Consider the following 17,751-nt stretch of genomic DNA (forward strand, 5'->3'; position numbering starts at 1 on the left):
CATCCATGCCCGAGGCAGGATTCGAACCTGCGACCGTAGCGGTCTCGCGGTTCCAGACTGCAGCGCCAGAACCGCGCGGCCACTTCGGCCGGCTTATACCTTAACTGAATTACAGCTCATCCCTCCCACCCCAACACCATCACCGCACATGCTCTACTACGTACGCACCCAAAAATTTCTGATAAATGGCCGTACAATGGCCGACTGAAATCGTCATAAAAATCACAAATTCAGCTGCAGTCGTTAACTTCACCTTTTGGAGGAGAAGCAGTGACTCTCTTTGTTTTATTGCGTTATAACTCACTCTCTCGCTCACTATCTCTCTCTCAGTCACACACACACACACACACACACACACACACACACACAATACAAATATGCGTGTTTGTGTGTAGTGCAATGCGTAAAATAAAATATAAAAGAGGCAATATACATTTGTAGGAAACTTGATAAACAAGTCTTAACCGGTGCCCTTTTCGTTGATGAACTCCGATCGATTTTCATCCCATCTTTCTGTTCTATAGGGCTTTGCAATTGATACACGTACTACCGCGAAACAAAAGCGAGAAATGAAGAGGTGTAGCTGGGAGAAACAGAGGGAACACAGCGCGTTTTGTCGGTGTTGTCCTACCAACAATGGCCGTGATTCACTGCTCTCTATAAGTGTTATTACCTTGCATTGCACGCTGCGAATGCGAATAGGAACTCGACTACTCATTGTAAGCAACAACAGAAAGCAACCAGTATTGTGTGGGATGCAGAGTAGTATACGTATGGGGCGCCGAGAGGTCATGTACGGAGCCACAGGAACAACAAAGAGAGACCACACGTTACCCATTCAATTCAGCGTTCGAACAGCCCAAAAACCTTCACAAATGATCAGAAGAAAATGAGAATACACCAAAAAAACACACGATTGCGATGGGAACTAAATGTTTTAATTCACTGTTCTCATAATCCATTGTTTCGTTATGGGCTACCCATAATTTATCAGACTATCAGTATTATCACATTAGAGAAGAAGCCGTGAGACCAAGAATAGTGCTTAACTCAGTATGAGTTCTTATTAAAAACTGATATGATTTCGTAAGTTCATGCACACATTACCATTAGTGAGCTAGAAATTTTTATATTTTCCGATTGATAACGAAACTTTCGAGTTTATTCCTATAATCACTAGTACCGTAATCAGTGCTGTCTATCCAAACCACCAAGTATATTATAATGACACTGAGAATGCCCACACATGTTAACAAATCACCATCATTTGGTTAGTAATGAAGCTTTAGTGGTACGTCGATCAGCGTCGTCGTTTCTATGGCAGTAATGGATGAATAAATAAAGTTTGCCGATGACAGAAACGAGGCGTGGAGGGTATAGACTTCCTTCAGCAGTTTCAAACGATTAACACTGAGCTCAGAATTTTTCCTAAAAACTGAAAATCTACGACACGATTCAAGGCCAAACCTGGGTGAACATAATGTCCACCGAATGACGATAGAGTGCCTTGTGGGTTGAAAAATGCATTGAGTGTTGTGATTCCGGTCGGCTGGCCGGATACAGAAAAACTGCTATTCCGGTGTCCAGGAAAAGTGCTGCTTTGCTATTACAGAATGGCCACAACCGAAATCGCCCGGTAAACATTCACCAGATACCAATCTTAAAAATATGATTTTCACAGTAAGTCTTAATTTTCCATTTCCTAAGGGCGCATGTCATTAAAACATTGCGTAACTTACCTAGATTCTGAGATTACCACTAAGAAGAGCGCATAAAAGAGGCTGAATATAAGAAGGCCACGTTTATTCATGCTTAATTAGTTACTACCGTTCCTTTTTGTGTTTTAATAAACTTTTTCCAAAATGTTTGTCAGCTTTACACAAAGAACCTCTAAACAAGTTTTAATCTACTTCAATTCATCATAAATCCACGCGGATGATAGATTCGGGGAAAATGATTGGTCAGGGCTACACAATGCTGTAATTATATTACGTGTGTATTTGAGTGATTCGGCATTCCAGCACATTTGGATAATCAGATTCAACTGAAACAAGCAGTAATATTGATTGTACACGAAACTGTTATAGATGTGTTAACAACCGACTCTTTCGGTTATTGTTTAAGGGCTCGTTTATGAACGTTGTTATATGCATTTGCGTGTTATTAATTTTTGCATATATGTTATATGAGTTCTGATTTATGCATACTGTCCAAATTTTGTTAATTTTTAGAGTGCAATCACTGAATTACAATGGATTGGTCTCATTGACGGGAGCACTTTCGTGCAACTGGAATTTTTCTAGGATTGATTCAACTTGTGAAACTAGACTTCTGTAACCTCGGAAGCGGCCATATTTATAACGTAACACAAAGTTTGCCATTACAGTATGGTGCTTTCACTCGATTCAGAGCTAGTCATGCTACCCTTCTGCAACGGCCACGATGTTCCGGTGCCCCGCCGGACTTTCTGCTCGCTGAGACAAATCTCATCTATCTGACTTTCCAAGCGACTTGTGACGACCATACCCACATGTTTAAAACTGTCGTCTGTTGACAACCAAGTAGTGGACGTTACCTTACCTCGTACAACACTTCATTTTCTAATAACTTCTCGCACTCCAAGTTTTTAATTTCCTCTTTCTATCTTTCTAGATTTATAGTTATTTACATTCAGTATTGTAGGAAAGTCTGCTATCGTTTTAAATTCTAAAATGGTTACATTTACGGGACGGTAAAAAAATAAATAAATAAAAAATAAAAAAAGTTTGAAAAGTTTGTAATGATGTTGCAGGGTAGGCTATCTTATGAAATAATGTTTAATAAAAAATTCGATACGTTGCGCCGTTCCCGAGGTAAATAACACTGAAGTTAGCTAGTCGGGCCGTCGAGTGCGCAAACGTAGGCGGTCCGCCAGAGACGTGGTCACGAAACGTGTTCTTCGTTTGATTTCCTAAAACCGAATAAGAGAGTCACACAAAATTTGTGCTTGGGATGGTAGTAAGTATCGAACCCGAGCCAAAGGCTGAGCTATCTCGTGCGCTATCATCTACGCTGTGAGAGCAACTGACGCTAATTGTATCTGGCGGAGTGACTGAATTTGCGCGCATCGGCCTGGCTAGATAACTTCAGAGCTAATTAACCCGGAAACGGCGCAACATGTCGAGTCTTTTTCTCAACAGTTATTTTTTAGCACAGCCTACCCTGCAACATCATTGCAAGCCCTGCACACTGTTTCTGACAGACTGTTTTTCTTAACAATTGTTTCTTATCACAATCAATACTGAAACGCTCTTACAAGCATTGCGCGGTGTTTCTGACCACCTGTACACAGGATGTCCCAGGAGGACTGTTCAATATCCATGGATGACAGTAACGCTCATTTGAAGTAAAAACATATGGACGTATACCATTGTCCGAATGTTTTCCGAAATGAGCACATTTAATATGGATTTCTTTTCGAGCTAGTGACATGGACGTGTGTGTCTTTCCCACCCAACGACTTCGATGTTTATTTTAGACCAGCGCACATCGTTGCTTTCAACCACTTAGCTTGGGATGTCTTTCTGCCAGTAAACTAGCCCCGTTGAACGAGCACTTGTCTATGGAGTGTTGTGAATGAAGTAGCGCGAGACATTGAGAGCGTACCACAGAGAAGCATCGCTTAAGGGGACATTGTACGTGAAATTCGTTGAAATTTGACACTTTCTGTTTTCTATTACATAATGTACTTCGGACATTCCTGAGCATTTTGGTATATAAGACATTAAAATCAGACAATTGTGGGACCTTCAAATAATATTTTGAATGTTGACATGTGACTGTCAAATTTCGCGGCTACACATATACTGCCATAGTTGAGCAGTCATATCTTGGGAACTACACAGTCTAGAAGGCTGTGAATTTCTTTGTTTTGTACCTACTGCTACGTCTCAGAAGTTGGCATTACGAATAAACAAATGAGTCCTTTGTTTCTAATACCAGTTTTCGTTGAAAGTAGTGTGATTATCGGCTATTTTTGTAGTAACCTAACTTCTATTGCTTTTTATGCGTAAATAAAATGACTAAGCGTAAAACTAACTTCAAGAAACGCAATTTTTGGGGTAACAGATATGTGAGACCTGCATTTTCTTCTGAAGTACTTGAAAACACGTGTGCTAGCAGTGAAGGAAGCCACGATAACGTTTCTGAAGTGACCACGCTCCGTAGTGCATCGCAAAGGAAAGTAACTTTAGAAACGGGTGACAGTGGTAAAAGTAATGATATTATGGACAACTTCATTATTGATCAGCAAATCCTTGCAAAACCAAGCTGGGTAACACAAAACTGTGTGATGGCAAGACAATAAAATGTGCTGAAAGACTAACGGACAAAGTAATTGATGAATTACAGGAATATTATGGGAAGGCCATTAGAGATAACTGTGACAGTTAAAAGAAGATGAAAAGAGCTGTGTGGAGCACTTTCTTTCATCGAACATTAACTGATGAAAAGCTGTGTGATGTTTTGTGTCCACCTCCGCCAAACACTTGGTGTAAATACAGGCAGGCCGAATTTTCTGGCACTCTGCATCAATTTACACGTTAACATTCTCTCCCTTTGGTAATAATGGAGGCAATCAAACCTATTTACAGAGGTTTGGTGTGTTTACATGGGAAGACCCAGAATGTGAATGAGTCCTTCAATAAAGTTGTGTAGTGCCGGATGGGGGGGGGGGGGCGGTTCCGGATGCCTAAAAATGTATTTGTTGACCTTATGACTAAAGATAGCAGTGTCTGATGCTGTAATAACTTTTAATGGTGGGAACATTGGAAGACTGAAGCTTCTGGAGAAGTTAGGGGTAAGATTTTAACTTTTAATGGTGGGAATATTGGAAGACTGAAGCTTCTGGAGAAGTTACGGGTAAGATTTGGACAGAACACAGCTAAAGGACTGCGGGAACTGGATGACCTTCGTGTACGTGAAGCAGAGTTAACTGCTCAGCAAACGACAAAAGAAGCAAGAAAGAAAAGGAGGAGGCAAGCAGTGGGCTGTTGTGACACTGCCAGGGCAATTATAGCGCATAAAAGACGCAGAAATGTAAGTCTGTATAAGAATTTGTAATACAAAAGGTTTTAAACCTCATTATATCTGAACTACATTTTTTTTGCAATAAATGATCCGTTTTCTAAAAAAATATTGATGGTAGAGACATGAAATTTTCACAGCATGCCAAGTGTGAGATTCGACACATATGGAACTAGAATAACTAAAATATCCTGAGTTCTTTTGTTATTATGTTCATTTATTTACAAAATTCTGAAAAAAAATTGAGTGCCATAAAAAAAGATAACATGCCCCACAATACAATTTTAGTAATAATTCTAGTTCAGTGTATCTAGAAAGGTGCATTCAATAATTATTGAAAATTGTAAGTTGGTGTCTTAAAAAGTTGCCAAGATAATGGGTTAAAAAATTCGGTAATTTAACATTGGCGGCATAGGACACACAATGTCCCCTTAACTGTGTTTGTAGGCACGCTGGCTGTAAAGCGATGGTAGTGCTTCTGATGCTGTCGGAGAAGACCGTCGCCGCTATCCGTCTCGTCAAATTCCTGAACGTAGAGTGTTTGCCAGAGCTTTCGGCACATTGCGGGAAACAGGTATTTTTCCATGCTCCCGTGCTACTTCTGAACGTCTAATTCAGCACTCTGCACATGAACAGCAACATATTGTTGAAATGGTGCAGCGTAGTCCTACCACCAGCGCACGCGTCAGTGTGCAACGAACACGTGTACGGCGAACATTACATGCGGAAAACTTGTACCCGTTTCACACACAGCGTTTTTACAATCTTCACGTTGGCGACAATGGCACACAACGTGAAGTTTGTCACTGGTTAAATGACAATCTTCACTTCCTTCCATTAACACTATTCATTGGTGAAGTTACGTTTACACAGAATGGCATCAACAACTCACGTAATAATCGTCGACAGCAGCAAGAAAATCCACACGCTGCGCTAGAAACTTGTTTCGTTTCTCTATTAGTGTTTGGTGCGGTTTCATCGGTAACGTGTTGATAGGTCCAGTTACTTTAGAAGAGCGAATGGTGGGACGGAATCACTTGCAGTTTTTTAGGAATTTCGTTTGTTGAACATGTTGAGGACGTTGCTTTGACCATGAGAATTCTAATAAACTTCCAGGATGATGGAGCTACTGCACATTTTACCAGACATGTAAGGGAACAACTCAACAACACTTACCCTGATCGCTGGATCGGTCGTGGTAGTACAATCAAGTGGCCAACAAGATCGGTAGACGTTACGCCATTAGATTTTTTTCACAGGTTTCAAAGAAGTCTGAGGTGTACAAGCGTTGTTGTTGTGGTCTTCAGTCCTGAGACTGGTTTGATGCAGCTCTCCATGCTACTCTATCCTGTGCAGGCTTCTTCATCTCCCAGTACGTACTGCAACCTACATCCTTCTGAATCTGCTTAGTGTATTCATCTCTTGGTCTCCCTCTACGATTTTTATCCTCCACGCTGCCCTCCAATACTAAATTGGTGATCCCTTGATGCCTCAGAACATGTCCTACCAACCGATTCCTTCTTGTAGTAAAGTTGTGCCACAAACTCCTCTTCTCCCCAATCCTATTCAATACCTCTTCAGTAGTTATGTGATCTACCCATCTAATCTTCAGCATTCTTGTATAGCACCACATTTCGAAAGCTTCTATTCTCTTCTTCTTCAGACTATATATCGTCCATGTTTCACTTCCATATATGGCTACACTCCATACAAATACTTTCAGAAACGTCTTCCTGACACTTAAATCTATACTCGATGTTAACAAATTTCTCTTCTTCAGAAATTCTTTCCTTGCCATTGACAGTCAACATTTTATATCCTCTCTACTTCGACCATCGTGAGTTATTTTGCTCCCCAAATAGCAAAACTCCTTTACTACTTTAAGTGTCTCATTTCCTAATCTAATTCCCTCAGAACCACCCGACGTAATTCGACTACATTCCAATATCCTCGTTTTGCTTTTGTTGATGTTCATCTTATATCCTCCTTTCAAGTTACTGTCCATTCCGTTCAACTGCTATTCCAAGTCCTTTGCTGTCTCTGACAGAATTACAATGTCATCGGTGAACCTCAAAGTTTTTATTTCTTCTCCATGGATTTTAATACCTACTCCGAATTTTTCTTTTGTCTCCTTTACTGCTTGCTCAATATACAGACTGAATAACATCGGGGAGAGGCTAAAATCCTGTCTCACTCACTTCCCAACCACTGCTTCCCTTTCATGCCCCTCGACTCTTATGACTGCCATCTGGTTTCTGTACAAATTGTAAATAGCCTTTCGCTTCCTGTATTTTACCCCTGCCACCTTCAGAATTTGAAAGAGAGTATTCCGTTCAACATTGTCAAAAGCTTTCTCTAAGTCTACAAATGCTAGAAACGTAGGTTTGCCTTTCCTTAATCTTTCTTCTAAGATAAGTCGTAAGGTCAATATTGCCTCACGTGTTCCAGTGTCTCTACGGAATCCAAACTGATCTTCCCCGAGGACGGCTTCTGCCAGTTCTCCATTCGTCTGTAAAGAATTCGCGTTAGTATTTTGCAGCCGTGACTTATTAAACTGATAGTTCGGTAATTTTCACATCTGTCAACACCTGCTTTCTTTGGGATTGGAATTATAAGTATAAAGATGAATAAGGGAGATAAACTGCCTTGTCACATTATGGACGCTGCTGTCCTTATTAGGAAACGTGAAGAGGCACTCACACAAGCAACAAGCAACACTACACGTTTTCGCAAGAATACACGAATACAGTGAAGTTGATGGCGGGATATTCGGGTATTTGTTGTGAACTGTGCAACAGCTGTAATGTGATGTGAATAATAATTATTAGAGGTGGACGTATTAAAAATAAATATATATTTTTCAAATGATACTTTGTAAAACGCATGTTGTAATGTGTACTAACTGTTGTGTATGTGTACATGCGTTAACGTGAGAATCTACTGAATAATACAGAAAATAAATAAGAATGTGCATAAATGTGTTCTGTCTCGGAAATCATTCTGATAGGATATATGTCCACATGAAATATTTAGCTTCAAATGATCGTTCCTGAGTATTGACCGTTCGTCCTGTGACACCGTGCATATCATCTAGTGGACAACGTCGGAACTTCCATGAGGCTTTTTGCGTGTGATGCTATTGTATACAGCGAAGTGGCAACGCTAGGAAATCGTAACGAAATGCAGGAAGGCTTGCAGATGATCAGTGCGTCATGCAAGGATTGTAAATTGGGCCTCTACGTAAATAAATGTAACGCGTTGTGCTTAAATATGCAGAAAAACCCATTATTGCATGTTTACGCGACTGAAGAACAATCACTGGGAGTTGTTGCACCCATAAAATAGCTAAGAATATGCGTACGAAGAAGTTTAAAGGATCAGACAAAACCAATCGCAAGTAAGGAAGATGCCAGACTGAGGTTCATTGTAAGAATCCTCAGGAAATATAGTCTGCTCACAAAGGAGGGAGCTTACAAAACCCTAGTTCGACCAATACTTGAATAATGCACCTCGTCAGTCTAGGATCCGATCCTCTTGGAAGTGATAGAGGAAATAGGGAATATCCAAAGTAGCGTAGCACGTTTCGTTAAAGGGTTGTTCAGTAAGCGTGAAAGCATCACGGAGATGCTCACTCAACTGCAGTGGCAGACACAGCAGGAGAGACGTTCTGCAGCACGGTCACGCTTACTGTTAAAATTCCAATACCGTGCGTCCCCAGAAGGGTCAACCAATATGTTTCTTTCTCCTAAGCACATCTCGCAAAAATACCATGAAGATAAATTCAAATAGGTTCGATCTCGCATGGCAGGTTACCAGCAATTGTCCTTCCCGCGAGCCATCCATGAGTGCAACAGGAAAAGATGGGAAGTGACAGTTGTACACAAAGTACGCTGCGTCATACACCGTAAGGTGGCTAGCACAGTATAAATGCAGATGTAGGGACGATACGCCTGGTTTCATTTCCTTATTATTTTATAGAGAACAGTCCATTTCATATAAGTCCCATTTTGACCTTGCCATCCTCATCATTTCCGTCGGGAAGAACAAGTTCAGAACTGTAAGTATTGCGACACTGATCTCATAAATGTACGAACTTAGGATCAGTAGATACGACGGTAGTACTGTGGCAACTATGTTGAACAGATGTTTCACTGGAAAGTTGTTGAGGAAGTAAATGCGGTATTCCATCATATTATGGCTACCGATTACTTGCAAATCATACGCAGATAGTATTCTAAGTGATTGTGAACACTAAGTTTAAATGAGACATAGAAATGGCTTGGAAAAATCTGGTTGACAACGTTAAACGCAATGAAGTTCTAATAAATATTTTAAATGAAGAACAACTAAATTTCATCTAGTTTAATTATTTTAACACTTGATGTCATATATACCATGTACACGCTATTGCTAGAGGAGCATTCAGCATTTCAGAAGGCATCTTCAGTAATAAATTTATTTGTATTTGGTTTCAACTTTGGAAAGAGATGACTAGCACTCTTCACTCTATTGTGTGAATCAGCACAACCAATTCAACAATGTAATACAGGTATTTGAAGTAATTTCACGTACTCTACCACCACCCTTGCTGTGTATATTAATATGATATTTATTTGATGTGCTCGTAATGTATCAGTTCTTGCCGGGTTCTGAGGTTATCGTAGCTCCTTTCTTGACCGCATGGCAACAGCTAAAGAAAATTCATAGAAGTAAAGCAGACACTGATTGCACAAATAAACAAAACAAGAAGGAAATGGAAGTCGTTCTTACGTCTGAACTACGACAATTGTATGAAAGTCCTCCCATATGTTCCACACACAAATTGTGTGATAGCTGATGTGTCACCGTGCTTGTACCCCTTTTACCATTAGCGTATACAACGACTTTATGCGGGCGATGTAGTTGGACGGTACCAATTGTTTCGATGAGCAATTCCTAAATGTCGGTCAATTCCACTCGTGCAGCTTACCGACGATACTGCATCATTATCGGCATTAACAACGTCTGCAACTCACATGGATGGAGCATTGAAACTACAGATGCCTTTATTGAGACACATCGCTGACGTCCAGCATTACTTCTCTGTAAATGAGTCAGCAACAGTTGGTCAATTTGACATCCGTTATGAGTGAAGCGTCCTCCGGGGCGTAGAAATTATGACTATTTGTAGTATGATTTGTAACCCTTCTCGGCAGAGATTGCTGTAGCAACAACACAAGGTACGTTCGCCCAAAGTGACGTGGCTACTACACGTTCTGGCGTCATGGAACATATTTGCTAAATTTGATATTCATTGGTCATCAAGATGCCAGACATTACTTCAAAAGTTTTCAGTCTATGGGAAGGGGTAAAATGCTAAGTACATAAAGTACATGCAGACAATGACGAACTGTGTTATCTTCATGAAACTACATCGAGAGATTCTGAAATAACAGCAATGAAGTGGAGAGAGGCACAATACGAAGTGGCTGGTGGTATTTTCGAATTCTTGCTTTAATCTTTTAATGGTTTCGTGTGTTTTGGAGTAAAAACTTTGATTCCATAAATTCTTTGTGTGCCTTTGACCTCATTTGTAAGATTTATTTTCAGCATACCAGTCACACCTTTAATTTCACCCTCATTAGAAATTGGACATACGCTTATTTTTCATCTTAAAGTTTCCATGGTATCAACGCTGCTTTATTACATACTTCGCTTAGTATATACATCTCCACTTATTTTATATTGAGTTTCTACAATAGATGCACGTGGCAGCTTTTAGCTAGAGTGGTTCTAGAGAGACAATACTTCTCGAGTTGCGGCTTTACAAACATTGCTGTCTGTATTCGGGCCGTCGACAATCACACTTTGACCCAAACTGTGTAAGAGTTTGAAATTTGACTTGGGTAAAGCATGTAACTTAAGTCTGTACTATTGCTTAAAATATTCTCGCTTTAAACAAAGCCTTCTTCACACAGCAAAATAAAATCACTTTATTTGTTTTCTTATAAGGAGCACTCAAATCTGTCTATAACTGCAAATAGGAACATTCATTGTTTTCTTCCAATATAATCCGTCGTTCAGTGCGTAGAAAAAATAAAGCAAAAGAATCATCGACTTTCCTAATTCGTCAGTTTTAGGTCGATAAATAGGTGTGGTGTTATCTATAGAAATGTACGCAATAGATTTGCTACCTTCAGCCAACGAAGCGACAGCAGACGGCCAAAATAAATTGAAACAAACTCCGAAACCTCCTATTACTGAGAGAAAAATGTTTCCCACATAATAGTTTTAGGCGTAACCTGTTAAAAAAAACGCCATCAGCAGCTTTCGAACTCATGACCTGCAGCACGACAATCTGACGCTCTACCAACTCCTTTAACAGAGATTTTCACATTCAGAGCACATGGACACGATTTTGCCTATGCGCCGTAGTTCTGGTGTTACTTTTAATTATCGTTCATGCATCTTCTACTGGACCACAGCATAAACTAAATCGGTAGTTTAGTTGATACTCTATCGACACACAACGTTTGGTACCGATCGGAGTGTCAAACATCTGGTGGTTTGGGTGTGAGCTCTCCCAAATGGTCCATACTGCTGTGACTGCTTCTCTGCTGACAACATAATACGCTCCGCCTCCGTTTATCCTGGCGGGTCCTCCGCTCGTGATTCCAGCGGTCTATTCTGCATACATAGGGGTGTCAGGAAGCTTTTGATCAGATGGTGTAGTTCATCGGGAATCAGTAGCAGGTCACATAAACAGGAAGAAGCGGTAAAGGCTCTGTGCAAGTGCAAGGCAGAATTGTCCTAGGACACACAGATGCACACAGAACTACGTCAGCTATACGCCTAATCGTAAACTTATAACGTGAAAGAAGCCAAACCTGTGCTGGCTTCGAGACGCGAACAATAAATGGCAGCTACTGGACGGGGAGAAGTAATCATTGCGTGAAAATACTGGTAGTATGCGGCGTTCATGCCCGACCTGTATTAACGACGGAAGGAGGATGAAACACTTAGTTCCAACAAGAGCTTGATACACTTACACTAGTTATTGGCTTACCCATACTGTTTATACAAAGCTCAACGACGGAAGGAGGATGAAACACTTAGTTTCAACAAGAGCTTGATACACTTACCCCAGTCATTGGCTAACCCATACTGTTTATACAAAGCTGAACGAAGACGAGATAACTGCTGTCTGTACGATAACGTACGAGCCCCATAATAGGTTATTTTTCACTGTTGATTCGGCGATCCTTATTTTAAATGCAACAAGTTTACCATCACATGAATGTATGCTTTGGAAGAGGTGCGTTTGGAAAACATGAGAAACGTTAAGAAGTCTTGCAGAGGAGTACTAAGAAAAGAACTGTCTTATACTTTGCAGCATAGTACAGTGAGGACTACGAATCGCAGTGACAGGAGTGAACTCGAATGTCAGTTACTGCAGTGACCATATGAAGCAACCTCCTGCTGTAGACATGAAAAGTACGAGTATCAGATAAGTGGAGAGACACGACACAAGACTATTATTTATTTACCACCTCGGATACCAACCCACCGTGGTTGTGCAGCTCTGCTGAAACATTATTCTAGGACTCTGCCTAAGACCTAAGGAGACAGATACTACAGCTGCATTAGGAACGGAAGAGGGAGATAAATGCTGTGACGGGAGGTGAGAAGGTGTTGGTGGCAGTTTTTGATAGATGCACCTACCTAGTGGTTACAATTAAACTAAGGGTCTGCCGAGTGCTGCAGTGCGTGCTGTATACGTATCGTGGACTATGCCGGAAAAAAAAAATAGTTTCACTTTCTACCACCAGGTGAGAATATGGCGCTGTAAGCAGCCAGAACATGAAATATTTCTAGGTTTTACATCAGTATGCTGTCCGTCACTTGGCGACATCTGTTGGTTTCTTTTGTGACGTGGCGGTGTAAAATGTTGAGAAGGCTGAAGTTCTCTATACGAAACGCAATGACTGTTGAGAAGAACGACCTGCACTTCTGGTAAGGTTGTTTCGTCGAAACGGCAGCAGCAGCAGCGCTGCATTGCAGGAATGTCGCCGATAAAAACAAGTGCGAAGCGGCCCCACGTCGATAAATGAGCTATAGAAAATAGTCAAGAAATATGAAGAAACAAGTTAATTAGATGGTGCAGCAGGGAGAGGAAGATGGGCCAGCCCCATGGCAGTTGTTGATGAAGTTGCTATAGCTGTAGCCGACCGTACAGCACGTGCCTCTCCCTTGGTCAAAAGTTCAAGAGATTTTGCGGCGGATTTTACACTGGTATCCATACAAGATTCAGAATGTGCAGAAAATGAAGCCCCAAAATAGGATACAACGCTATGAACTAGCCCTTCGTCTATTAGCGTGCTTGGAAATGGATGAAATGTAGCTGGGGAATATTCTTTCGGTAGAAGAGGCACATTTTCTCTGCACAGTGTCGTGAATGCACAGAACTGTGATACACAGGACTCTATTCCGCCACATGGTGTGCAAGAACATTCACTACACTCAGCTTCTGTTACTGTGTGGTGTGGCTTCATAAGTTCCTTCATTCACGGTACGTTTTTCTTCGAGGCGATGATACCTCGCGGGCCTGTTAGGAATACAGTGATATCTGCACATTACAAGGCCTTCTTTGTGCAGAAAGTGAGCCCAGATTTTCAAGAACGCAACTGTATCCATACTACTATTTTCATGCAAAATGGGCGACACCACACTTGCCAGGTGAAAGATTTGCTCCGAGAAACCTTCAGTAACGACCACATCATCTCTAGGCAATTTCAAGATGTGTCGTCTTACAGATCCTCCAGCCCAAATCTGTGTGACTTCCGGGTCTTAGGATATCTGAAAGACCGTGTCTGTCAGGAATGTATCCGTCTCTTCCTGATCTGAAGGATAGCATACGATGATGTATCGCTCTGATTACACTGGATGTGCTACGGGCAACTGTCGACCATGCCGTGTTACGTATGCAGCCTGTTGCTGAGTCGGGAGACTATATTGAACACATGTTGTGAGTTGTGACCGTATGCTAAGAAACATGCCACAACCATCGTTATCATGTGTTTGATCCTTCCTGCACCTACACCACATTCTGACTCTTTACAGTCCCAGATTTTCGCCTGGTGACAGAAAACTGAATTATTATTTTTTTTTCAGCACACTCCGCAAGCGCTCTGATTAACGAACATACCTGCAATGTTTCAGCGTCCTGCGATATATACAACCAGCAGTACAGTTCTGAAAACACCGTCAGTTTAATTACAACCACTCGGTACCAACTGGGCTCAGCATTAGATCAGTAAGCTCTGGGTGGATGGGATAGAGGAAGGTCTCTCTTGACCTTGGTCATGGCTGAAAATTGTGCTCTAGATGCAGCAACAACTACTCTCCATTTCACGCTCTTCGCTGACAAGAGACATTGAGGCCTTTTGTCCAGATAGCCGAGAGACTATCGTAAGGAAATGCAAGTAGACTTGAACAAAGTTTTTTACTGGCGAAATGAGTGACAGCTCTCTTTAAATGTATGCCATAATACCTATAACAAAAAGAAAGGCTCAACTGTAACGGATTATACCATTAATGGCGAAAATCTAGAGCAAGTCAAATCATTAAAATCCTTATCAAGTAGGCATGACAGAGACAACGAATGAATTCAGAGATTTGTTGGATCGCAAGAAAAAGGTGCAGCCCAATCTAAAGTGTAACAAAGTTGCTCGAGAAATTTTTGCTGCCATCATCATATGTCTCGTTTGGGATCACGAGAAAAACGAGAGATTTTGGCACATACTGAGACCTGTTGCAGACATTTATTCATCACTATGTCCGAGATTGGAGTTACATAAAATAGCAATTGTTGTACCCTTCATCACGAATTGTAAAGTGGCTTCAGGAGTACATATGTAGGATTAGATATGCAAGGCATTTGAATATTAATGTGGCCTTAATGTTACAGAAATAAGTAAAATACAGTTATAATAAAGTCATAAATAAACGTAATTAATGTAAACCTAGTGTGATTTATGGATAAATATAATTGCTGTAAAGCTAGCGTATTTGGGACATAAAAATATAGGCTACTTAGCTTACAACCTGAAACTATTTTAGATATATCAACACTCTGTCGCATTCTCAAAAAATGAATGTTATACAAGCGCATTAATGTAAAATAGCAAAAATATCCTCACGTTCTTTGAACCTTGATCATGCATAAAAATAGTTAAACTGTAAGTTAGTGACAAACATACATGATCTATAATACGAGCGGGGTCATGGTTATATCTTAAATGTACATATCAGGCAGTAAATAAAAAGAAAATATACTCTAGTGACAGGTACAATCAGTGTGGCGTGTGAACATTTGTGTGCTACGTTTTGGAAAGAGTACACTCAATTTAACGAGCAGAGGATAATATCTAATTTATTGTGAATCTTGTCCACAGTTTTAGATAGTGACATAGAGAGCGGTAAATGCCAAGTAAACTTTAATCCTCTTTGCATTTATTCTACAAAATATTCGTGAAGAAGGATATTCGTACTGGTCGTTTTAACATCACAACCCTTACAAACTTTCATGTATTCACTCTTCCTTATATTTTTTTGGGCACCTATGTTTTGTAATTTGCATTCAAATTAATTTTTTATGTTTCATGTTCATTTGATTGTTAATTACCAGCTGTACTATGCACTTCCACCGCAACAGCTGGTACCTGATCCCACAGTTTTTTGGAAGTGGGCAAAAACAAAAACTTCTACTAGAGATAGATTAGCATCACTTGTTAGTTGGTATCTCAAGCTTTGAAACTTACTTCCTAAAACCAGAGCTCTAAGTGTTGCACGTGAACTGTTCGCCGTTGAAAAACGCCGGTACAAAGAGTCATTTCGCTTGCAGCGTTCGAGCAGTGTGATGTACAGAGGTTATCAGCAACACAGCACCCCATCTAAATGAGGCCGGCCACTGGGAGTATATCTGCAATCTGCCAATGGCCTGGCTGGCTCTGAGCACTATGCGACTTAACTTCTGAGGTCATCAGTCGCCTAGAACTTAGAACTAATTAAACCTAACTAACCTAAGGACATCACACACATCCGTGCCCGAGGCAGGATTCGAACCTGCGACCGTAGCGGTCACGCGGTTCCAGACTGAAGCGCCTTTAACCGCATGGCCACACCGGCCGGCGCCAATGGCCTATACTGACAGTTAGATATCTGTTGATTGAGTCTTAACAGAGGAATAGCTGATGTCTGCAGTGGAAATAAATATAAATGTCAAATAACAAGCCGTGCGGCATAGCTCGCGGTCTGTGGCGTCTTGTCATGGTTCGCGCGGCTTCTCTCGTTGGAGGTTCGAGTTCTCCCCCGGGCTTGTGTGTGTGTGTGTGTGTGTGTGTGTGTGTCATCCTTAGTGTAAGTCAGTTTAAGTTAGACTACGTAGTGTGTAAGCGTAGGGATCGATGACCTCAGCAGTTTGGTCCCATAGTACTTACCACAAATTTCCAATTATTTCAAATAACAAGTTACCGGACAGTATTTTTTACTACATAGTTGAGTGTGCGCCATTTCAAATTTTCTGTCAGATTAAAACATATGCCAGAGTGAGACTGCAAGTGTTCATCTTGCCTTTCGTGGGAAATGCTCTTCCTTTTTTTTTCTTTACTGTATCTGACTTATGACAGGCTTGAAATGGAGGCTCCCTATCGGGCCCTGTACTGAGCACCATCTTTCATCTGCCTCTACATTTATCCATTTATAATGTCATCCAATATTGTAATTCTCTTCCTACCATTTGTCAGTATGTGGGTGTTATGTTGACGAGTTGTGCAACGGATTGATCTGACAAGTACCCTTTGAATCCTCCGAGAAGCAGTTTCCACCCTACACTACTACAGAAGTCAGGCAGACGCTCCTGATGTACCAAAATGAAATGCCTGAAAAACTTTCAGCAATAAATATCTTCTGGAGTCGTCCGCTGTAAGGAAAAGACACAAAAATATTCTATTTTCTTACGTAACTAGTGGGATACTTGGGTACTGGAGAATTGCTGGTTAGTGTAAGAAAAACATTAAACGAACGGAAAATATTATTTATTGCAAAATTTAAGAAAAATCAAAATAAACTTCTATTTATAAACAGATACACAAATTTCCAGGTTCTTTTCGGAATAGGAGGTTACCTCTTATGGACAGGAATCCTGTTAATGGCATTTATATACAAAGTGTGGGAAAACTCTTTTATCCCTTTTCTTTATGAATGTCATTTACTCGGCAGAATGGCTGAGCCGCACCTTCTCAACTTGAATGATTATCCGATTGCAGTTTTCTAAGTTTGGTCGAGGCTGTCACGTAAGAAATGTAATGAAGTGACGTGAATAAAGTATGTTATTTCCAAGGGAGGGAAGATGGGGCTCGCCTACGCTGTAGCGCACAGTACCTTGAGGTGTGACGACTGCTGCCTGTATCGTTCGCCACTGAAAAATAACAAACTATCTCTTTCTATTTGGATTGACCTTCACCAATCAAATTTTCACTACGCCTTGATAAAGTCAAGGACTCCTGCCTGCCCCTAGTCGAGTATAGAGAAAGGGTATATCATCCGCTGTCTTTCCCTCACTCCTCCGGCTCATTGTGTCAGAAATAGTCCACCAATCAGCGTTACTCTTAAACAGGAGAATGGCTAAGCAGACCAATCCAAAAATAT

The 17,751-nt window shown here is 40.8% G+C and overlaps 1 protein-coding gene across 1 annotated transcript in view; it reads left to right on the forward strand.

The window, feature by feature from the left end:
* Positions 1-12,506: 12,506 nt before the first annotated feature.
* LOC126440939 (follistatin-related protein 5-like) overlaps positions 12,507-17,751 on the forward strand; it is a 133,925-nt gene continuing 128,680 nt past the window's right edge. The window contains exon 1 of the mRNA XM_050090678.1: positions 12,507-12,537. Within this exon, the coding sequence (XP_049946635.1) occupies positions 12,507-12,537 (31 nt within the window). The remainder of the gene's footprint in view (positions 12,538-17,751) is intronic.

This window comes from Schistocerca serialis, chromosome 1 (assembly GCF_023864345.2).
Source record: "Schistocerca serialis cubense isolate TAMUIC-IGC-003099 chromosome 1, iqSchSeri2.2, whole genome shotgun sequence".
NCBI classification, from domain to species: domain Eukaryota; kingdom Metazoa; phylum Arthropoda; class Insecta; order Orthoptera; family Acrididae; genus Schistocerca; species Schistocerca serialis.